The sequence below is a fragment of the Macrotis lagotis genome, chromosome 6 (genome assembly GCF_037893015.1).
Source record: "Macrotis lagotis isolate mMagLag1 chromosome 6, bilby.v1.9.chrom.fasta, whole genome shotgun sequence".
Taxonomy (NCBI): Eukaryota; Metazoa; Chordata; class Mammalia; order Peramelemorphia; family Peramelidae; genus Macrotis; species Macrotis lagotis.
In genome coordinates, this window is record NC_133663.1 from 164,589,654 (window position 1) to 164,614,213 (window position 24,560).

The following is a 24,560-nucleotide window of genomic DNA, read 5'->3' on the forward strand; positions in this document are numbered from 1 at the left end:
GGGGTGAGGGGAGGGAAGTAAGATTGGGGGGAAAATTGTAAAACTCAAATAATATCTTTAATTTAAAAAAAAATCTCAGTGTCCTAAAACTCCATGGTAAATATATTTGTGAACATGTTCCCTTCTTACACTATTTCATGTGGATACATAGCCAATAATTGGAAAAAGTTAGCACCTGGACAACTATCTTGTCTTAGTCTTGATTTCTACAAACAGTCAAAACATCTTGTTTGAGAAGAGCCTTTAAGGCAACATTTTGTTCTTGTAAATCAGAAGTGTATTTGTAATAAGCCAATAGTTGTTCCAGTAAGCTCTTATAATTCTCTAAATGTCTCATTCATATGATGGTGAAACTAGTTTATTATAGAAATTGTCTCCTAAATTCTACCACCACTCTTCTCTTTTCATCAGTAGTATAGTCAATACATATAAGGATAATTCTCAAAAGAATTTTACAGTAATAAGCAAGTATTGGTGACTTCATATGCTTTCTTGGTCTTCAAAAAACAAGAATAATATCATCCATGATCTATTCCACCCTTTTAGAATCTTCCTTTCTTTTCGACCTCAACATATCTAAAACTAAACTTATCTTTCCCCCACTCCTTTTCCAAATGTCCCTATTTTGGGTTGATAATATCACCATTCTTACAGTATAATGTCATACTGGATTATCCTGGATATCCTCAGTTTTCTTCAAACCTCAATGTCTGATCAGTTACCAAATCTTGCCATTTCTTCCCTCATAACATCTAACTCTTTTTCTTCACTCACATAGCTACCACCCTAGTTCAGATCCTCATCATCTGTTAAACCATTCCTGCCTGATGTCTCTTCTCACTCCATTCCATCCTACACATCGCTGCCAAAGTAATTTTTTTAAATTTTATTTATTTTAAGGCATTAGGGTTAAGTGACTTGCCCAAGGTCAAACAGCTGGGTAATCATTAAGTGTCTGAGGCCAGATTTGAACAAAAGTCCTCCTGACTCCATGTTTGGTACTCTATCTACTGTGCCACCTAGCCGATCCCAAAGTAATTTTCTTAACTTCAGTCTGACCATGTGCCTGTCCTACTCAGACAATTCCAAATACTTCCAATTGCCCTCTAGGATAAAATATAAACTACTGTATTTAGCTTTTAAAGACCATCACAGCCAAATACCAACCTATATTACTATTCCCATTGGTCATTATTTCTATCTCATTCTGTGATATCCAGTACATCCAAATTGTCCCTTTCTGTATTCTTCCCACACAAGGCTCCAGACCCTGTCTCTGTCTTGGTCCTGGCTCTCCCCAGGTTTCTCAGCCACACTCCCTTTAAGATGCAGCAGGGGTACCATTTTCTACACAAAACCTTTGCTAATCCCCTCAACAACTTATGTCCCCTTTGCCACTTTGTGTGTTTGTAGATGTACATATAATATCTATTTGTACCCTGTATATTTACTTGTTATCTCCTCCATTAAACTCAGGGTAAGTAGGGATTTTTTCATTTAGCATAGTCCCTGGGTAGGAATTTAAAAAGTACTTGATTCATTATAAATCTGTTCATTAATGACTTTAAAATTAGGTCACCTCCAATACAGATTTCTTCTGTATATATTGGGTACAGTTCACCTGGCTCTTCCCAGCTGCCGTTGTCACCTTTTATATACCTTTGGATACTGAGATGTGGAATACAAAGAACCTGGTTTCATTGTCATTACTGACAAGATTATATCTTATATAAAAATGCTGGTAAATCTGCATTGTTTTCCATGTGGTTGTTATCCTAGATGTTCTGATGGTATGATTTCAAGTCAGACTCTTTACAAATTCATTGTCACCTTCACTACTCTTCACTGTCTATGAAGCAAAACTGCTTATAATGGATCATCACTCTATTCTATAATGTTTTGAATCACATTGTGCTCTGGAACAATGTTGGCTCTCATTTCCATTTGTTTGGCAAGATTAAGTGTTTCCTAGCTGATGCAGTTTCTAATCTTTTTCTGGCCTACTTATTATGATGATTATTTGCTGCAGTTATGCATAAGAATCATATAGAGATTAGAATTTACTTTTCAAGTAAAAAAATGGAAACAATAATAGCAAAAAGTTTTAAAAACTGCTAAAAAAGTTACAGAAACTCTGATTATCTGTACTTGTACCTTTTTTCATAGCAACCCAGGCCTCCCTTTCTTCTGATTGCACTTAACCTAGACTTCTAACAGTAAGACTGAGCAGGGAGTAGAGTCCATAGATAAAGGATCTAAAAATATAAATCTCTTAACTGAATTCTAAAATATTAGATAGATCATTGTATATTATCTATTGAGTGATAATATACTTTGTAACCTTGTCTGATTGAAAAGTAGACTATATTACTCTAGAATTTTTATTCCTTGCATGAAGATGAACATGATACTGTATATTTTATAATTTTATAATTTACTATTTTATTTGAGTTTATGATGGAGATGGCAAGATGGATTTATTCATTTTTGTATGATAACAGTATGTGTATGATCTCTCTTTAGGGTGGGAGGATTAATTGGAATCGATTTTTTCTTCATATACGTCAGAGACGGAATGCAAATGCTCGAAATGTTCGACAATCTGAACAAGAAGTAGCAGCACCTCCTCTTGAGGTTTCTGAGGAACAGGTAACCTTAGACTTACTACATTCCTACAGAGGGAAATTAATTTTCAGTACTTGAAAGCAAAATATAGAGAATCTTGGTCTTTTTTTTTAAACAGCAGTCCCTAGCATTTGCAGATTCCTGATATATGTTGGCAAGTTTCAGAAAAACTTGATAAATTTTTAATTGTGTTTGGTTGAAAAAAATAGTCTGCAAACATTGTAGACTAATATCACAATTAATACTTTGATATTTCTCTGTAATTTTTTTATAGTCACTGTATAGAATACACCAAGGATACTATTATCTACATTTCTGTGTCCATCACATCCCCAACCCAGGCACTTGCAGACATTAATTGAAGAATCTAGTCTTTGAAGCAGCAGTGTAGCATCTGGAGCAGATTTTGAAGTTTGACTAGAACTTGAAGTATACTCTGTGCCAGTGGTGTCCAATTCAAATGGACACAAATAGATAAATTAACATTATCTAAGTTGTATTTTCATTTGTTTTGCTCAATATTTCTCAACTACATTTTAATCTGAGGGCTGCAAATAGTAAATTTGACTCTTCTGTCCTATTCTGTCATTGGCAGCATCCTTGATTACTTCTAGACTGGCCTGTAAAAATTGCTGCCAAAAGAAACTGCTGGGGCCAGCTAGGTGGTGCAGTGGATAGAGCAGTGACTCTGGAGTCAGGAGGACTTGAATTCAGATCTGGTCTCAGACACTTAATTGCCTAGCTATGTGACCTTTGGCAAGTAACTTAACCACATTGCCATAAATGAAATTTTTTTTAAAAAAGGAAAAAAAAGAAACTTCTTTCTGTAATTCAGTAAGCATTTATTACATAATTAATATAGACTGGTTTGACTATATACATATTTAATATAAACCTCTTCTTCTCCTCCTTCTTATTTTATATAACATGAAAGTTTTAGGCAATATAGGGAAATAATAAGGAAACAGTGAAATTTCTTGAGTAGGGGCGTGACATGGTCTAACCTGTGCTTTAAGACTATCAGTTTGACAGCTATGAGTATAAGACAGGTTGAAGAGAGAAGAGACTAGAGGTAGGGACACCAGTTAGGAGGCTATTGTAGTTGTTCATACAAAAGTTAATGAGGGCCTGGTCTAGGATGTTTTGTGGTATGACTAGAGAGAAATGGACAAATGTAAGAAAGAGTGGGAAGTTGGAATCAAGGGGGTGAGGGAGAATTGAGTCACCAGTGACTCCTAGGTTGGTGACTGGATAGATGGTTGTACTATCAACAAGAAATAAGAAAGTTAGGAGGAAGGTTGTGTACAAGGGAAAAGATGATCATCTTTTAGACTGGTTACTCTCAAAATATCAGTAAGATACCCAGGTGGAAACAACCAAGAAGTAGCTGGTGAGGCAAAACTAAAGATGAGGAGAGAGATGAGGGCCAAGTATGTTGATTTGGGAGACTTCTACTTAGATATGATATTTAAACCTGTGGGAGCTGGTGAGTTCATTAAGAGTGAGTATAGAGAAAAAGAGAGAGACAGGGCCCATACAAAGACCTAAACTATACCCATACATAGGGTCAGGACCTGCTTGATGATCCAACAAAGAAAACTTAAGTCAGACAGGGGAGAGGAGAAGGAAAACAATCACCAAAGCCCATGAAAAGGAAAGTGTTCAGAAGGAGGGAGTGGTCATCAATCTTAGAAAAGTCTAGAAGAATGAGGACAGAGAAAACACCCTTGGGGCCTAGCATGAAAAAGTGTCAAGTCTTTAGGTGGCTCAGTGGATAGAATGCTGCACCTGGAGTAAGGAAGACCTGAGTTCATATGTGACCTCAGACAGTTAGTAGCCATGTGACCTTCACTCCAGTATCTATGACAAGAAAATCCCATGGGCAGTATTGATGTGCCACTATGCTCCATGGGATCACAAAGAGTCAGATGCAACTAAACAATAACCAAAATGGGAAAGTCTCAAAGGGTTGGAATGGGAAGGGAGAACACAGAGGCAAAAACTTAGGAACCTGACTTTTCTAGGAATTAACAGTGAGAAGGGGATGTAGAATCAAAGGAAGTTTTTTTTTTTTAAGGATGGGCATATTTATAAGTAGCAGGAAAGGAGCCAATGGATAAGAGTTAAGATAATAAATATGAGAAAAGGAGAAAGGGACTGATTGAAGGTAGAGAAGAGAAGGTAGGAGGAGGAGGAGGATCTGAATATGTCTATTCTGCCTTTTGTCTCAGTGGGTTTTGCTAGGGAGGAAGCATGAGAAAAGATGGATTCAGTACTGGAGAGGGTAGCCAGGGAAGCAGACTCTTGCTAGGGCACCAGACATTTATGTCTACAAAAAGATGGAATAAATGTGAAAGGAAAAAAACTAATACAAAGAAAATTGTTAGAAGAAAAGTTAGGAATGAAGTGAGTGGAAATGAGAATAGAAGGACTGGTTGCTAGAGAAAGCAACTTTTGACTCTGAACTAGTAAAAGAATTTTTGCTTATATGATTTCCTCATTCTTATTAACTTTCTTGCCCTCATCCTCATTCCTACTTGAGCTTTGCTCTTGAGTTGATCCAGGAAAATTTGGTTATGTGGGGATGGTTTGGATGACTCGATGGTTCTGATTTGTACTAGCTTCATTTTTTTTTTAGTGTAATTTCTTCATCTCCTATAACCACCTACCCTAGAACCAGGACTATAATATTATGATCTTGGTAAGCAGGTTATAAAGAGCTAAGGGCAAATGATTTATTTGTGCTCCCCTCTTGCCATTACATTGTTTTTATTTTTCCATATATCTGTATTTGTTTATTGCTGGAAGTGTTATATGCCACCTTACCAGTTTCTCCCATATAAGTACCTTGAGTATGAGGACTGAGAGAGAAAACTTACCTTAAATTTTCTTGATTGTCCACTCTCCCACTACAAGGACAGTCGTGCCCAAGACCTCAGCTATTGGTTTGATGAGGGGGAGGGGAAGCAGAATGGGCTACTCAATAAATAAGTCATCCCTATCCCCTTGCTTTGTTATTCTCCATCACACAACAATCATTTCAAGCACATGGAAGCATTAGTAAAAAAGATTATGGAACCTTGGGCAAATTTTTGTTCTGTATGAAGAATCTTTTAGATCTAGGGAATACATCACATAATTCATATTAACAGACTACTTGGTTTGGGAGTAAATTTCACAATGGAAACTCTCTACAGTTACACAGCTTTTAGTGGCAGCCATAAAGCTATCCTTTAGGGGAAAAAATGTGGCACAGTAGGCAACCACAGGTCAAGAAGAAAATAAGTTCCATTATATCACTACTTATTTGATATATAAACTATGAGTCATGTTCTTGATAGGAACTGTTATAAAAATGACACACTTTAAAAGGTTAGAGATTTTTGAATTTGTCACTTTTCCCCATGTGTCCCAAAATGACACCATTAGCTTTGCATAATATAGCATATATGTATGAGCCTATTGAGGATTATGTGGGGGGTTTTTTGACATTTTTCTTCATCCTGTCAAAATAACAAACTCTGTGATGAGAATCAGTTAACACTGATTTTGAAACCTGTTGTAAAAAGAAGAAAATAAATAAGAAGAGATATTTTAATTGCAACTTTCCTCTTAATTGATTGATATTTACTTGTGTTTTTTAAGGGAAGAGTTAAAATGTGATTGAACTATCAGACCATAAATCCATAGAATTCCAGAGCCTAAAGGAATCTCAGAAATCACTGAGTCCAAATCCTGAATCCCCTCTACGACACACCAGTAAAGTGGATATTCAACTGCCTTTGAAAGTAGCCCATTCCATTTTTAGGCAATTCTTATTATTAGAAATTTCTTCTTTTTTATTGAGCTCAATCAATTGTCTTTAATCTAAATCTCTTTACTCTACATTCTGCAGTCATACAAAATAAGTATATTCCTTTAACACAGTGTCTCTTCAAATACTGGAAGATAGCAATCATATTCCCACTGTATAATTTCAGATACCTTCACCACCCTGATCCTCTTCTTCATATGTCTTTCAGTTTATTAATATTCAGTCACTGAAACTCTAGTGATACAGCTTAGTTTCCTAACATTGTGAGGAGCTCTCTAGCTTTCAACCATCATTCCTTGTCTTTGCCACATAACCAGAACATCTTTTCCTTTATACATTTCTTAATGACATCTTTTTATTACCATACATCTTTGAAGTTCATCACTGGTTATATTATTATAGCCTGCTTTCACCCAACATGAACCTTTCTGTTGTCATCTGTGTCATTTCAAAAAGCTCCTTTTCAAATCTTCAAGTCTGTTATATGTTATGGCATATTATCATAAAGGAATAGCAGTAAAATATTAGTCTTTAAAAGATGGGCTTTTGTTTCCATTGGAAATTTGGGGTCATTAGAGGAGCATTATTATTCCAGAAGGCAGTCCAGTTCACTGTGCTTCTCTTGTTCATCTTTGGACCCAATTCATTAACTATCTGTACTTAATATTTATATCAAATATACATATTGATGTATAAGCTCTATAATTTGTCCACATAACTGTCATAACCTGGGTTATAGGCATTCTTCAACTACTTGATCTATCTTGTGTTCATGGTCAGGCCAAACTCTGACTTTCTTCTGGGAGAGATCTGTGATTGTTTCAGTTTGATGCAATCAGCAAGATATAATCCACAAACACAAACATCTGGAGAACTTCACAATCTATAAAGAATCTTTTTTTTTTTTAGTTTGAATTCTATGCTGGGTCTCCTCCTTCATACTGACATCTTTGTCAAGTATATATCTGCCTGATTTGTGCCTGGTCTGGTGTTTATGTTCATTGATTAGGTCAATGAACAGGGTTATTTTCATATTCTCTCTCATACATCCTCTCCTCTCTTCTGCTGCAACCCTCATCACTCATCACCTGGACTACTGCAGTTATCCTTAGCTTGGGCTCCCTGCCTCAGATCTGACCCCTTTCTATCCTTCACTGAAATATCAAATATTGACCATGCCACTCCCCTATTCAATAACCACTAGACATTCCCTAGTATTAGAGGATACAAAGATCAGATTTTTAGAATCTGGTCCCTTTCTACCAAACCGTCTCACACCTTATTCTTCTCCACAGCCTACAAGATACTTCATCTACTTGACTGTCTCTAGGCCTGCAATTCTCTCTCATTTCTATCTTCTGCTTCTCCTGGCTTCCTTCAAATCTCAACTAAAACCCCTTTTGCTTAAATATTCTGCAAGGAACTTTGTCCAGCCCCCCTAAATGCTTGTGCTTTCCCTCTGAAGTTATCTTCAGTTTGTCTTGTATATATCTTGTTTGTACATAGCTGCTTACTTGTTTTCTTCTCCATTCAATTGTAAACTCCTCAAGGGTAGGAATTGTTTTTGCTTTTTTTATCTTTACTGCTTAGCATAATACCTGGTCCTTACTGGGCATTTACTAAATGCTTGTTGATTTATTTTTGATTTACTGCTTTTAAGGAATTTTGAATGATTTTGAAATATCAGTGAGACAACGTGTAGGAAAATCATTTAAGGAAACATTTTGCCTTACCAAGTCAAATACTTTTTCATGATCAACAGCAAGTGAAATAGGATTTTGTATTTTCTATATGCTTCAGTCATTAAGAAATGGAAGATATGGGTCCATGGCTGACTTTCTCTTGTGAAAGTGTTACTTGTTACCTAATAATAGCCTTAATTCATTAACAAAATAGTTGATTAAGAAAATCTTATTATGTGGCAGTAGTTGTTTATATTTTCTCAACTTTTTTGTATTAAGATATCTAAGGGGTGGCTAGGTGACACAGTGGATAGAGCACCGGCCTGGAGTCAGGAGACCTGAGTTCAAATCTGGACTCAGACACTTAAGCTTTGTGGCCTTGGGCAAGCCACTTAACCCCATTGCCTTGCAAAAAAAAAACCCCTAAAAAAAAAAGAAATATCTAGAATTTTTTTGTCTTTGACATCTTCCCCTCCAGATACTTTTCATGTTAGCCTGCTCATACTTATGCTTTCTGCAATTCACTCTCCTTTAGTACCACTTCTCCCTTCCTATAAGCATAAACAGTACCCTCATGATAGAATTCAAGTACAATAATAACTTCATGTCCTTAATAGTAAAAAGTTCATTATATACTGACCTTATATGGAATTTTTAAATTTTTTTCTTGTCTTTTCATTACTGCCCTTAAATACTCTTTGTTTAGTATAACATTGTTTAAATGGATGTCTTGTCAAACTGTTTAAACTGGTTTTATCTTCCACTGCTTCTCTCTGCTTTATTAAATGTTACTGCACATAACAGTCCATTATCCTTCTTCATAAAATTTTATCAATTTAAATTTATATTAGAACTAGCATTGCTCCTGGAACCTTTCTCCATGTAGCAAAAAAGTTAGATATTTACTGGTGAAGTCACTTTCTGGATTCTTCTAATCTTCTTAGGGTAATAGATTTATATCTAAACTGTATTACTATAACTAGTGCCATAGTAATTTCTGATGTTCATTCCCTATTTTTTAATTGGCAATTACTTTAAGTAGTTTGGAATTAAATTGTTTCAATTATACATGGTATCTTTTTTCTCTTAATTATTATTCTTTCTTTTTGCTAATTTTGAACTTTGCCCTAAGGAGTGGTCTGACCATACATAGATAGATAAACAGTCAGTCTCTGATTCAGAGATAACTCCCACATCAATAACAAGTCTTTCCTGTCTGTTAAAATATAACCTATTTCATTTTTTAATAGTATTTGCCATACCCAGTGCCTACAAGTTTTTTGGTTTGCTTGTTTTCAAGAAAGTATCCATAATATAAAGGCATGAGGCTTCCTCATAGTCTACAGGACCTTTGGCCTCTCTCTCATTCCTTTTTTCTTGAAGCATACTTTCCTGTAGATCTCTTACTACTTTTTCTCACGCTGCCTTTGAAATTGCCAGGTATCATGGTGATTGCTGATTTAATTTTGACGGTTTCTCTGCTTCATGATCCTCAGCAACTGATGTTGCTGCATAAACTGCAGTTTTTTCCCTTGATCTTTTTGCAAATGCTAATCATCATCACTGCAGTACACAGTTGCCATAATCTGACCTGGATCCTCCACATCTGGGCCTGTCCTCAGATGCTAACTATCCATCTGTAACTTGTGGATGGGCCCTTCTTCAAGCTTGATGCCTCTACTTTTCCTTGCTCCCTGATTCCTGGAGAATCCAATTGCTCCCTCTTGGCAGCAGTGTGCTATCTTTGCAGAGTCCTGAGCCTTCTTCAAGGCTAGCAGAGTCCCTGATAGTACCAGCTACTATAGACAAGCAGAATACTGGTAAATCTCCTGGGGAGTTTTCACTGGTCTGCTATCTTGAGTGTTTTCCTGGGCACCCAGATTTTGTAGCAAGGCTCTCAACCCAGGCTACAAGTCATCCCATTGAACTTGAGTGAGACACCACTGCTTATATATTCCTGAACTGAGCTGAAGCTCCATCTGGGTCCCCTTACCTGGTCCTCACCCAGACATTAGCAGGAATAGAGGGTGTTGTTCCTAAAGTATCTGATTACTACATCTCCTTGAGGATTCCTATCAAGTTACAAACCTTCTTTAGTGGTTCACTCTGAAGACATCAATTTGATCAGAATGGCTCCTGGCAAAAAAAGCCATACACTGAAAATTGCCTCTCACATTCCATCTTATCTGCTGGAGAATCTTTACAATTCTATGCACAAGGGGACTATATTATGCTAGACAATACAATTTGCTAGCACTCTGTATTGAAAACACAACTATCAAATTTCCTACATTTAGTTTCATTCTGGGCCAGTAGTATTTACTCTGAAACAGATTCAGAATTTCCTCAGGTGACAAGTGTCCAGAGTTTTCAGAGAATTTTCATAGCCATGGATTGAAAGTTCTTGATTAGCACAACTTGGTCCCACATAAACTATGACAAGGCAGTTGGTTACCTCAGATGGTCTTAGCAGAAAACTGAGTGAGCTCAAGCCAACATTGGTGCATATGTGAAGTGCATTGAACTCATCTATACCAGAAGGTATAGGCCAGCATGTCTGGACAAAACTCCCAAGAGCCACCTCAACCGTATGGAAATGTTTAACAACAACAGCAAACAACATTCTAAGTCAGTTTGAAGTCATTGAGTTTGAGACTACTGGTCTAGGCCATTTTATCCCTTTTTGTTCTGCTGCTTACAGTTCTCATATTTATGTTCATGGCTGAAATCATTGAATCTTTGCTGCAGTTGGAACAGTTCTTCACTAATCTTCAATAGTTGATCCCAGTGGGAACTGTTCCCACTCTCAAAAATATCAGGGACCATGGTAGGATGGGGTTTTTTGCCCTTGGGGCAGATCCTCAATCTCACATAATGGTCCTCATACAGAATTTGAAACCTGACCCTTCATCTCCCATCTCCACAGCTGTCCTCCATGCATAGAAAGCTGTATTGCCTCAACGACTCTCATAACTCCTGCATCTACTCTCTGTCTTATTATCTATATAATCATTTGCACAATGCCCCATCCCCATTAAAATATAAAGAAGGTACTTGAGGGGAAACATGTTTTTATTTATCTTTGTATACATAGTACTTAGTAAGGATTTAGCTGACCAACTATGCTTCTAAATTTGGACTATCAGAAAGTCATTAAAATTATCTAGGGTCCAAAGAGTCTTGGGCCTTCTTCAGGGGGGATTCTCAATAGGAAATTACTTTTCTAGTTCATTTTTGACTAGCCAGCTAAGAAACTAGGAACTTACTAATAGTGCCACAGTGGAGAGAGCCCCTGGTCTGAATCCATACCTAGGCTCAGACACTTCATAGCTGGGACTTAACCTCTGTCTGTCTCAACTGTAAAATGGAGATAACAGCATTTCCCTCTCAGGGTTGTAGTGAAGATCTGATGAGATGATTGTAAAGTGCTTAACACTTTACTGGCACAGCATCTGACACAGTGTCAAAAGGTAGAAAAGTTAGCCACTATCATCATCATCTATCATTTTTATCATTATTATCATTATTATTACTATTAACAAAGGTTTTGGAAATTTAGGTACTGATCATATTAACTAAACCCAGTCAAGGAATAACACTGAAACAGAAAAAGGTATTTATTCACAAAAGAAGTAAATAGTAATGCAACAACAAACAGTCTCAGTCTTTGTTCTTGGTGATGATTAGTCTCACTCTCCTTTTCCCAAGAGTAGTTTGAGTCTCACACTATTCCTAGCTCAGGACTCTTGATAGGAAAGGTATTGGACAGAGTCCTTCCAGAGCCAGAGCAGGATGGTCTTATGTTCTCCATTGAAACTTTTCCCCAGTCTCTCCTTGTTCTGTGATACGCCAAAGAGGTTCCTGCATATCACATTACATGCTCAGGAAGCCCCTCAAAACTCATCTTTTCCAGAAATCTTTCCCCATCCAAAAATAATTGTGCCCTGGGCACACTATTGTCCCCCCCACTACTGCATACTTTAATTTGACACCCAGCAATCCCAAGAAGTGTTGTCTTCTGCATTGTCATTTACATAACAAACATTCTTATATGCCTACTATAAATAAGGCACTGTGGTAAACCTTATATATAAAGAGAATATGTGTATATAAAGAGAACAAGTGATAAAAGTTCCATCTCCCAAGCAAGTTATAAAATAATAGAGAAGCTAGGACATAGTTTTTTTTAATACAAAAAAAAAGTTTTAGGGAAAAAAGTATAGTCAAGCAGTCCTGGAATCATGAATTAAGGTGATAGAACCATGAAATGAAACACTGGGCATAGATGAATATTATAGTGGTGACGGAATCAATCACATGGATGTTATTGGAGGTACAATCAATCCAAGATGGATCTGAACTTATGAGCCTGGGGATGGGGGTGTTATCAATTAAAACAACTGTACTAAGACAGGAAGGGGAGTTTTGTGGGGGAAATGTCTATTTTTAAAAACTAAGTAAGTTTAAGCAGGCAGCAACTGAAAAGAGAGAAACAAAGCTTAGGAAAGAGAAGAGAATTGAAAATAATTTACCTAGAGGTACTACTTTACACCATGGAAGTAGATGAGCTTATCAAAGGAGGGAGAGAGAGAGAGAGAGAGAGAGAGAGAGAGAGAGAGAGAGAGAGCGAGCGCATATTGAGAGAGTATTAGCAGCAGAGCTTTGGAGGCATTTTATTCTTGTAGAATTGGAAGACAGGCTAGACTGAGAAGTAAAGGGATATGATGGAACTTAGAGAAGGAGAAAAACAGAAGTATAAAATGCTACAAAAATGTTAAAAGAAAAAAAACTATCAGTTGGTCATTGGATTGAGCAATGTAGAGATAATCAGTGACCTTGAGAAAGCAGTATGATTAGCATAGTTAGAATGGAAGTCATATTGCACAAGGTTGAGTAAGTTGTGAGGAAGTAGATACAACGAGCATTAAAAGGTTAGCAATCAAGGAACAAGATAAACAGATAATTTATAGAACATACAATATTTCTGTAGACATAAACAAGAGTCATTAGTGAAATAGAGGTTAAAAGATGAAAGGAAATGATTGATAAAGCAAGATCCTGCAGGAGATGGGAGGGAATTGGGGGTGGGAAAGAGGCATTAGGGTACCCTTGGCAAGGAGGGAAATCATCTCATCCTCAGAATGGGCAGCAAGGAGTTTGAATAAGTCTATCTAGAGTAGTTTCAAGGTGTGAAGGAAGAAGATGAAGGAACACCTGAATAATGGCATCTGTTTCTCTTCAGTAAAGTAGGAATACAGATTAACAGCTGAAAGATGGGATTGTGGGGAGGGAGTTGGAGACTGGAGAGACAAGAAGATTCTTTTCCTGTTTGTTTTGTTCTTCCTGAAAGAAACCTGAAAAAGATTTGTGTAACAACAAGGAAGGACTACTTAAGTGCATAATTTATTTTATTTGATTAGCATTACAATTCATTAACCTGGTGGCAATATTATATGCATGATTAAGGAGGTGGTTTTGACTTAAGCTGATTAGCATCTGATTTAAGTTCAGTTTCCACCTCTGTCACAGGTTGAGAGACCTTGACCATATCATTTAATTTCTCTGTCGAGAAATATTATCTTTGAACCAGAAAGGACAAAAGAGAAATAGTTAACAGATAGTTGAAACCCAAAATTTAAGTAGGAATATATAAAACTTTCCTTTGATAAGGTGTGAAGTCACCCAACCCATCCTAATATAATATAGTATAATATAAGACCTGACAGGTATTAGCTGTTGAGCTACTTGATATAAATCTTTTAAAAGATTATGGAAAATAAGAGAAATTCTGCAACTGGAACTGAACAGATATTGTCCAAGTTTTCAAAAAAGAAATGGGAATAGAGCCTTCAGACTTTTAGCTTGGTAAATCACAGAATGTTAGAATTGGCAGGGATCCATAGACTCTTTTTAGTCCAGTCCATACCTGAAAAAGAATCCCCTCTTTCAACTAGGAGATGTGATAATCTATTAAAGATCTCCTGGTTAGAGGCAAACTTTCTTGATGTCCCTGGAGACATGATCAGTACAATTGGATGAATCTGGAAGTAATCAAAAAACCTGACCCAAAAATTAGCTACTGATATATTGATATCTCTCTGGATTGAGGTTTTCATATTGGAGTTGCTCCTGGAATAAGATGGTGTTCCATCAGTAACTTGGATGAAGGCACAGTATGCTTAAGAAAAACTATCAGGTCTGAGAAGTTGGGAGGACAAATTGTTATGCTGAATGACAGTCAGGTATAAAAGGTTGAACAATAGTTCAAAAAAGAGTAAAGACTGAGGAAAACATAACTCAGCAACAGTTGATAGAAAAGGACCTCATGGTTCTTGAGAATTCAAAACAGAGTGAATCAATAGTCCAGAAATATTAATATGATCTTAGTGCATATTAATAGGAATAGAGCATCTAGGATAAAGCTATTGATAGTTCTACCCTGGTCCTACTGCATCTAAAATATCATATTTATTTTGGAGCATTGCACAATAGGAAAGGCACTGAGAAACTTGAGCACAATGAAAGAGTAGTGACTAGAATGGTGATTAGTTTAAGGAATTGGAAAGGTTTGACCTGGAGAAGAGAAGATTTAGTGAGACAGCTATCTTCATGCATTTGAAGGGCTCTCTCGTGAAAGAAGAATTAGATTTATTTTGTTTACCCCTAAAAGTCAAAAGTAGGAGCAGTGAGTAGAGGTTTTCAGAAATCAGATTTAGACTTGATAAGGAAATATTTCTAGCAAATAGCACAGTCCATAGAGGAATATGGACTACTCTGGGAGACTGTGAGTTCCCTATTCCTAGAGGTCTTGAAGGAGAAACTGTATAGATAGTTGTTAAGAAATTTTTGGAGGATATTCCTAATCAAGTATAGGTTAAAGGAAATAATTTCTGATGTCTCTTCCAATTCTGAGAGTCCTTTATTCTATAATAATCTGTAGTTTTATATGTTCTTCTTCCCATTACAGAAAGCCCAGCCAGCTTTTTCAGAAAACTCAGACCTAAGTTTTCCAAGCCATCTAAAACAGGATTTTTTTAACCATTTTTTTGTCCCAGGGACCACCCTTTGCCATAAATAACATGGACTCCTCAGCATATTTTTAAATGCACTAAAATATATAAGTTTACAAAGGAAAGTTATTATATTGAAACATTTATTTAAAAACATTTTTTTAAATAAGTTCATAGGGGCAGCTAGGTGGCACAGTGGATAACTCTGGAGTCAGGAGGACCTGAGTTCAAATTCAATTTGTGTAACATTGGACAAGTCACTTTACCCTGACTGCCTTACACAAGAAAACAAAACAAACAAACAACAAAACAAAACAAGTTCACAGATATCCCAGGTTAAGAATTTGTTACTTGTATGTACATGAACAAGCACATACATTTATATCCAAGAGTTTGGCTGGAGGAGAAAAGGGGTAGATATAAAGCCTTAGTCATTATGTCATCTCTTGTCCTGCTCATTCACTTCAGGAAATTTGGATGTCAATTCTGTTCCATTTCCAGCTCTATTAGACTGAAAATATTAATATTACTCCTAAGAAATATTCATTTCAAAACATTTCTTAAGCAATAGGCATTGAGTCAAATGCAAAGTTAAAAAAAGACAGAGCCCCTGCCCTTAAGAAGCTTACAATATAGTAGAGGGAGCTACAAATACAGATGAATATAATTCAAATTAGAATACAAGTTTATTAAGAGTAGCATAAAGTTTTATGAGATCAGATGGGGATTGACATACACATATGTTTGTGTATAATTAAGTTCCATTACAACAAGAGGATTTGATTTTCAATCCACCATCAGTCAAGGTCTGCTATTTATACAACACTGTATGCTTGGTGATGTTGAGGTTACAAAGAAGAAAATTAGGGTTCACACCCATAAGGATCATGCAGTCAGGTGATAAGCAGGACCATGATCCAAGGAGAATATCCAAATTGTAGAAGTGCTGAAGGCTGTGAGATCAACACAAATGGTGCAATGAGAAGTCCAAGAAAGAACCAGATCACATGGAGCTTGGTGCACAGTATTCTCTTATCAGTAAAGGCCCCAGGGAGTTTGCAAGAAGAGAAATGCTGTCTAGATGAACACATAGCAGCAGTAACAGAGGAAAGAGAAGCAGCTTTTCAGTGAGAGCAGACAAGTACTGAAGAGGGTTCCCAAGGCTGTTGAATGTAGATGAACCTGGAAATTTGTCTGACGTTCGTGGACTGGGCTGAGGTTGGAGATGGCAGCCAAATAAAAAAGGCAGCCCCAGCTCTGCATGCCTTAGAAAATGGAGAAGTAAGAACCCTAAAAACACACTAGCCTCTGACGTAGCCCTCTAGCTAAAGGGAAGCTAGACAAACCACAGGAGGAGGAGGGAAAAAAAGACCAGGAATCTTCGTTCAGAGAAGTTATAAGGCTAGTTAGAATTCATGCTCTTGTGTTATTTATACACAAGGAACGGGAAATGGTTCAGTTCAGAAGGGAGAAGAACAGTACCATGGAATTCCTTTAGCTAACAATCAAGAATCTTGTGACTCACTTCATACAAAATTGGGTTAAAAACAAGTAAACAAGTCCTGGTGTGGATTTGTGTCTTCTGTGTCTTTCTTGAACCCTTCTTGTATGGTCTCTTTCTTTGCAAGGCATGTTGTGAGGAGGCCCAACTGCATCTTGTTCTCTCATGGAACCTTTTCAGATGCCCCTAATGCTGCTGCTGTAAAAGCACCTGTTCTGGGGAGATTTCACATACCTTAAGTTGCTGAGCCACAGAGCTGAGCTCTGTTGGCTCCTGCAGGGGGTGTATTGAATGCCTGTGGCTGAGGTGTACTTGGATGAAAAGCAGCTGATGTTGTCACAGCATGCTCCCTGTATCTTTCTATTGCACTCTGTATCTTTCTATTGCTGGTTGAGTGTAAAGGTAGAATCGAGTGTTGCAGCAGTACCCAAGGCCTTCCTCGCATCCCTCAAGTCTGGTTTCTTCTCTTTCTGGACAGTATTTCTTTTATGGAAGACAGAAGCAAGAGATGTTTAAATGCTGATGACTGTATTTTTTTTAATGAAAGGGAAGGGAGACATTTAAATAAACAAAGCATTAACTATGGACCCCTAGACATTTGACAATGGTTGATTTTGCTAAAATGAACCAAAGGAAAAAATTTTTTTATATCCAAAGTCTTTTATCAAAACAAAGGAAGTTCATATGATAATAGTTAAAGAAAATAGTCCCTCTAGTGCACAATTGGAAGAAGTAAGTGCTCAGCACCCTTGGAGATGTAGTAAGAGGGCCATAATAAGGATATATGATGTTTCTTGTGGGGAATTTCCAGATTTTTAAGTAGGCTATAGTAAGTCCAGTCAATACTGTGCTTCTTGGGAATACACAGCATTTGCTCTTCTATATAACTCTTGTTAAATGCAAAACTTATATACATAATGTGCAGCTGTTAGGAAATTCAATGTTTCATTTTATCCTTAATACATTCCTCTGACATTGATTTAAAACAATGCCCTGATATATTTCTTCTAGTGAAATAGGTTTTTTTTTCCATTAAAAATTTCTGATTATTTTAAAGTTAGAGTTTGTGGGTTGTGGCCTTTAGTACCAATAAATTGTTTCACTAAAATTGCCATTTTAATTATTTATAATACATATGTGTTTTCTATTGCCATGATATTAACTGCTAAAGTGAAAAGACAGGAAATAGTTGTTTATTTGGGGGAAAAAAAGAAATGAATATAGTCTTTTAGTGAATCCTGCTTGTTTATCTCAAGTTTGTCGACTTATTTTTTTTTTTGACAAGGATCATCTGATCACATTTACTTGTTTTTAGTTAACAGAAACAATCAAAATAGGCTATATTCAAGAAATAACTATGATAAAAAGGTGGTATGTTCAGGAGCTGTTGAAGCAGCAGACTTTTAGTGGTCCTCTGACAAAGGTTAATTTTCTTAGGCACAAAACAGTTTCTGTTCTTGAAGATTCTATAATCTATCATGTGAAACAACATATAAACACATAAGTACAGAACATTTTGTTGCTGTTTAGTCATTTTCAGCCATCTTTGATTCTTTGTGACCCTTTTGGCGTTTTCTAGGCAAAGGTATTAGAGTGGTTTTCTGTTTTCTTCTCTAGCTCATTTTACCCATGAGGAGATGGGCAAGTAGGGTTAAATGAGCTGTCCAGGGTCACACAAACTAGGAAGTGTCTGAGTACAGGTTTGAATTCAGGGTCTTCCTAACTCTTAAGTCTAGCACTCTATCCACTGCACCATCTATCCACCTACATGAGGAGAAGAAACTTAAGTCTAGGACCCCCTCCCTTTCAGGATTATCATGTGTTTCTTCACTTCTTCATTTTCATTTGGTCCAAACAGTCCTCCTCCTTGGAGTAATGTTGAATCCCTAATATCTCAGTTTAAATGAACATATCAGGTCCTTTCTTCTCTAACTTGAGAATGAGAGGAATAGAGCACTGGCCTTGGAGTCAGGAGGACAGGAGTTCAAATTCAGCCTCAGACACAATGCTCTCAGTAGCTGATGACCTTGGCAAGTCACTTAACCCTGATTGCCTCGCACCCAGAATCATCTCCAGTTGTCCTGATTCATATCTGACCACTGGACCTAGATGGCTCTGGAGGAGAAAGTGAGACTAATGACTTAGCACAGCCCCCCTCACAGAAATCCAATACATGTGTATGTCATGGCATCACCTCCCTGATGTCATGGTCTTCTTCAAAAATGAAGGACAAATATATATATATATATATATATATATATATATATATATAGAGAGAGAGAGAGAGAGAGAGAGAGAGAGAGATTTAGATATGACATAAATACAATACATAAATACAAATATTTGTAAAATATGCTACAATATAATTTGAAAATAAGGGCATACTAGTGGCTGGAGGATACCAGAAATCATGTAGAAGACTGCATTTGGGGGCCGCTAGGTGGCGCAGTGGATAAAGTACCGGTCCTGGAGTCAGGAGTACCTGGGTTCAAATCCGGTCTCAGACACTTAATAATGACCTAGCTGTGTGGCCTTGGTCAAGCCACTTAACCCCATTGCCTTACCAAAAAAAAAAAAAAGAAGATTGCATTTGAACTGAGTTTTAAGAGAAGGGAGGGATTCTGAGAGGGGAAATTGAGAAAGATTTGTCATTTAGATGGGAAACACACTTATGCAAAAACCCAGATGTAGGATATAAAGTGTGATTAAAACACAACAACTAAGTCAGTTTTACTCAAAGATGGAAAGCATGAAGGGAAGTAACATGTAGTAAAACCTGAAAATGTCAACTGGTGCCAGATCATGAAAGATTGTTGAATGCCAATCAGAAGAGTTTATGTTTGATCATAGAGGTAAATGGGAGCCAAAATGACATGACCAGACATATGTTTCAGGAATTTCACTTTAGTAGCTGTACAAAAGATGTGAAGAGAGGACAGACTTGAAGGCAGAAGACTTAATAAGAATTGACTAATTGCAGAGTCTAGGCAAGAGGTGATGAGAGCCTGAATACTAGGATGGTGGTCTTGTAAGTGAAGAAAGAGAATGGATAGAAATCATCTTTCCTTAGAAATAATTACTGAGGGGCAGCTAGGTGGCCTAGTGGATAAAGCACAGGCCCTGGAGTCAGGAATACCTGGGTTCAAATCCAGTCTCAGACACTTAATGATTACGTAGCTGTGTGGCCTTGGGCAAGCCACTTAACCCCATTGCCTTGCAAAAAACTAAAAAAAAAAAAAAGAGAAAAAAGAAATAATTACTGAGCTTTTTTATAAAAAACTCTCCTTGCTTAAAAGAGATGTAAGAAGTCCTTCTTGGTTGGAAATCATCATAACCTCAAGTTTATCTTAAAGAGTTTGGTACCAAATAGAGATGTCCCCTCCAAATAATTTAGAAGACTTCTTGAAAGAGCATTGAAAAAAAGATTTATAAGAAAATGGGGTTTGTTGTCTACACTAGGACAAATCTTCCTTTGTATTTAAATCTTTATAAATATATCAATATAAGTAAAGGTTTTTTTTCCTTAAGTGTGTGTGTATATGCTGTGTCATGTCATGTCTGTCTGTCTGTCTGTCTCTCTCTCTCTCTCTCTCTCTCTCTCCCACCCTAACTGCATTCTCTCTCCTTGAGTGGGGAAAATGCCCTCTGTATAGTTTTTTATAGAAATATGCCAAATGGTTTTCTGGGTAGTCAGGATTTTTAAGTTCCTTTTAATAAAAATCATAGATCTGTAGTTACTATTACTATTTTTCTCCTATGAAAAAACAGATAGATTTTTGTCTTTTGTCCACTTATAAAGAATATCTTTGCATTTTCTATTTCAGGTTGCTCGACTCATGGAGATGGGATTTTCTAGGGTGGATGCTTTGGAAGCCCTGAGAGCTTCAAATAATGACCTTAATGTAGCTACCAACTTCCTCCTGCAGCACTGATGAGCCTGAGGATTTCAGCTGACATGGTGCCTTGCCATCTAAGACAGGCAGCACCTGCCTCCTGGATGACTCTGAAAAGTCCAAGGCAATAAAGCCATGTCTACACAAACTAAGTTGTAATGTTGGGAGAGGGTAGGTCTGCCCTGCTGTTCCCATGCCCTTAAACCCCAAGATTGTTATGATTATAATATCTGAAAACAGTTTTGCCACTGAATTAGCTAGCATGTTCTTTTCTATCTTCACTTTGAAAAACTGGGTCTTTTTCTTAGTATTGGGAATCAACAGTAAAGAATTTGTTACAGTTTATGTATCAAAGGCTTAGTTAGAAAGTACAAACTAGGCAGCATCTCATTACCATTTCTGAGGGGGAAATGGAGGCTCTTTTAAGTTATACTATTTTTATTATAACACATTATTCCATGTAATCTTTTGATTACAATAATACTCTTGAAGGGGAAAGGGAGTAATGTTATTTCAATAAGGACATATCAGATTATTCTTTGTAAAAGTTTTTTATTGTAATTTTTCTTAAATTTTATTTTTAAACCTAAAGGGCTATTCAGGCCATTCCCAGTACCACCTGGATACCAGAAGTATATATGTATTATAAGTTGTATTAATTAGGGACTAGCTAGGAGAGATTGGAAGTATTGAGTTTCACACTCCTCATTACCAACCCAGGGCAAATTTTCTAGGCATTTCTCCCCATGTCTTCCAGAAAAAAAAAAAAACTACTAATCAGTAGAGCCTAGAAAAATCTCTGAAACAGTGAAAAAAACTCTGAAAAAAGAGGATCTACTTTTAACTCCTGAAAATCCAAAGTAGATCCATAATAGGGAAGTGATTCAGACTGCAAAAGAAAGAAAATGTTGCTAAAAAAAAAACAGCCTAACAGCATCCAATCAGATTCATTAGGATCAGAATGGCCTGCCAGATCATCACAATGGCCTGAGTAGCATATTTTAGAGTCACCATGTGATGGATTTGTGAATAGGCTGTCTGTTATTTTCAGGAAGTGGAAATGAGGAACTTGTTTCCACCTCTTTTGTATAATTTTTGGGCTAAGCATTCACCTGCTGAAAACCTAGATTGATTGTCTCTGGCTGCACCACCAGCATTAGCCTCTCTCGAAGGGGCACTTCCTGGCAGCCTCAAATCTGGAATGCTTGACTTCCCAAATCAGGGCAATGGAGAGGATATGGAGAAATTTTCAGAATTAGTCACCATAAAGCAGAAAAAACAGAAATCAGGGCTAGGAAGGAATGGAAAATGGAGGGGAGAAGGAGGACTGAAAATGGTTTTTACCAGTTACAGAACAAGTGAAAATAAGAAGGGAAAAAAATTACATCTCCATTTGTCATCTGCAAAGTGAGCAGAAATGTACCAAATTGATGCACAGGGCTAGGTACATGATGCTCATCATAATAAAGTTTAAAATGTGTTTTAACTTTTTTTTTAGTATTTTTCAAATAGGATCGACTCAATCTAAAGAAAACTTTCTCCAAGGCTTTGAATGGTGAAATACAGAAATGTTTGTCAGACTACCTGTCTCTTAGGATGACGAGCTTTATGGGAGAAAAGGGGTTGGAGAGAGCTCTTGTTCACTCTAGCATTGTCTGGTATTGAAAGAAGGAAGTAAATGTGCCTTGTGGCCAGATTCCAGGGAGCTTGAGTATCTCTGTCGGACCTTGACCCTAGTGGAGCACCACAACTCTGCCCTTCTGGCTCAAAGTTCTCTTAGTAGCACCTAAGATGGAAGGAAAGCAGTAAGAACAGGTAAACCTAGTGGAAAGGTCTGAAGCCCAACCACTAAGCATATTCACATGGAGGCAGTACAGAAGCAATTCAGACTAAATGTGTGCCCCTTGCACACTCAGTGTTGTGCTTCTTTCTCAAAAAAACAAAACAAAACCATGCAGTACATGTTCACACCATGTGCTATGCTTGTGCAGAGACAAATAATTCATAACCAATTCCTTGAAAAAGCAGAATTTCCCTTCTCAATTCCCAATTACCTTAATAAATAAAAACATCCTAAAAACCAGAATCTTAGGGAAAGATGTGTATTTTATCTATACATGAAACTTTTTTGGTCAGGATGTATTTTATCAGTGTAGGGAACTTTCACTTCCATTAATACAGATTGGCAACTCCCATGTCATCCATAGTCTTAGAAAAGTCTTAGGCCACTGAGTGAGAGTAAGTGACTTAACCATTGTCACACAACTCTTCTATTTGGGAGGCAGGACTGAAACAGAGGACCTTCTGACTTCAATACCCACCTTCTTTCCACTATGCTAGTCTGCCTTTCATATATTAAATATGGGTGAATTTTTCTTCTTTTAAAAAGGATTAATCACCCAGTGGTTATTTATTGTTTGTTACAACATTTTGAGAAACCCTTCTGCATCAGTTTTCATATTTAATGTTCTCTATCATCATCTTCCATCCTAAGGAGCTTCTTTCTAACACTTACTATCTCTGTTCTACCCCATCCTTGATAATCAGCTGGCTCCCACTAAATGCTAAGATAATCATCTGCTCCAGATGAGCTTAGATCCCAAGAGCTTTGAATACAGGCAAATATTTGCACACCCACACCTTCCACCAGACTTTGAAAATATCATTCAGGTAAATCATTTTTGAGAAAATCCATTGTTTCTCCCATTGCCATCATTTGTGCCAGAGGAGGGCACCAAAGAGCTATGTTGAATAACCATTAAATTCTAGAAAAATGTTTGTGGGTTACTAAATTAATACCATGCTGATTTTCATTATTGAGTGGGTGGGTTTCATGAGAGGCAAAAACCTTGTTGGTAGCTTCACCTGGACTAAAGGGAGAGCTCTGATTGATAGGAAGGCCCTTGGCATTGCCTCTGCATAAATTACATTGGAGTTATGGAAGGAGTATCAAAAGTCTGATAAGTGACCTAAGCCCAAAGTTAGGAAATTACCCAAGTGCCATTTATAAAATGAAATCACTTCAGAACCTGAACTTGTAATCTATTCCTACAGCAATATTCCTTTTCACCTCCATTGACCATATCCTAAAATGTTTTAGAGGAAATTACAGTATAGTTCAAAGTTTATTTTACTGGATATCTCAGGTATTAATTTAATATGTATTAGTCAAAAGAGATCTGATTATCTTCACTCTGCATCCCTCATCTTTTCCTTGACCTCAACCCACACAGTGATTTTGAAACAAAAAAAAATGGGATTAAGAGTGTTATAAAGAAGAATCAACATTTCTCATTTCAGTTTTCTGACTAAAGATTTTTTTTCACTCCATATCAAAACTGTCAAAACAAATATGAGGTTAATCTGCTCAGACCACTATAAATATACCATATCTTTTGTTTTTTAAACAGCAGGATCTAGGGACTCAATCCCCCAAAGAACTAACTTTTGCACTTTGAATTGGAAGTGGTATTCTAGACTATCTCCTTTGATCAACAAATTTTCTTGCTAGATTAGCCTGCCATTTTAAAAGTAATCATTGTGTACTTTGGGGGGGGGGGGAGTTTTACAAGAATCTCTTTTTATCCTTTAAATATAAGGAAATGTTCAAAGGGATCTATTTAACTATGTAAACAGTAGCTACAGGATTCCTTTTTTACACACTAGTTTGGTCCAGGCCAGAAAATTATAGTTATTTTGTCACCCAAGGGCATATTTTGTCTGATGGATATTCTGACCTGGACCTTGAATGCCCAGGGCATTTCAGGAGCACCTCAACATTCAGGTTGGAAGGACAGTAGATGCAGGCAAACTTGAGGCCATCTATGGAGTCCCAGTGAACTAGGGAGTGCATCATTTCTGTGATAATGCCCAAGTGAAGACCTGACAAAACTCGAGCAAGAGAGTGAGAAGTCCCACTCTGAGCCCCTTGGGACTTTCTTCTGGGAACTTTGAATCCTTCCCTGGGGATCATTCTCAATGGGGTAATTCTCAGCTTCTTCCCTGGAGCATGGGATGCTTCTGTCCAAACTGAGA

General features: G+C 37.1%; 1 protein-coding gene across 4 annotated transcripts in view; it reads left to right on the forward strand.

Moving 5' to 3' along the window:
* The window catches only part of UBAC2 (UBA domain containing 2), a 255,797-nt gene extending 231,706 nt beyond the window's left edge, over positions 1-24,091 (forward strand). For all 4 annotated transcript variants that reach the window (XM_074191957.1, XM_074191959.1, XM_074191958.1 and 1 more), the window contains 2 exons: positions 2,524-2,649; positions 20,457-24,091. In XM_074191957.1, coding sequence (XP_074048058.1) covers positions 2,524-2,649; positions 20,457-20,564 — 234 coding nt within the window. In that variant the 3' untranslated portion in view covers positions 20,565-24,091. The remainder of the gene's footprint in view (positions 1-2,523; positions 2,650-20,456) is intronic.
* Positions 24,092-24,560: the final 469 nt, after the last annotated feature.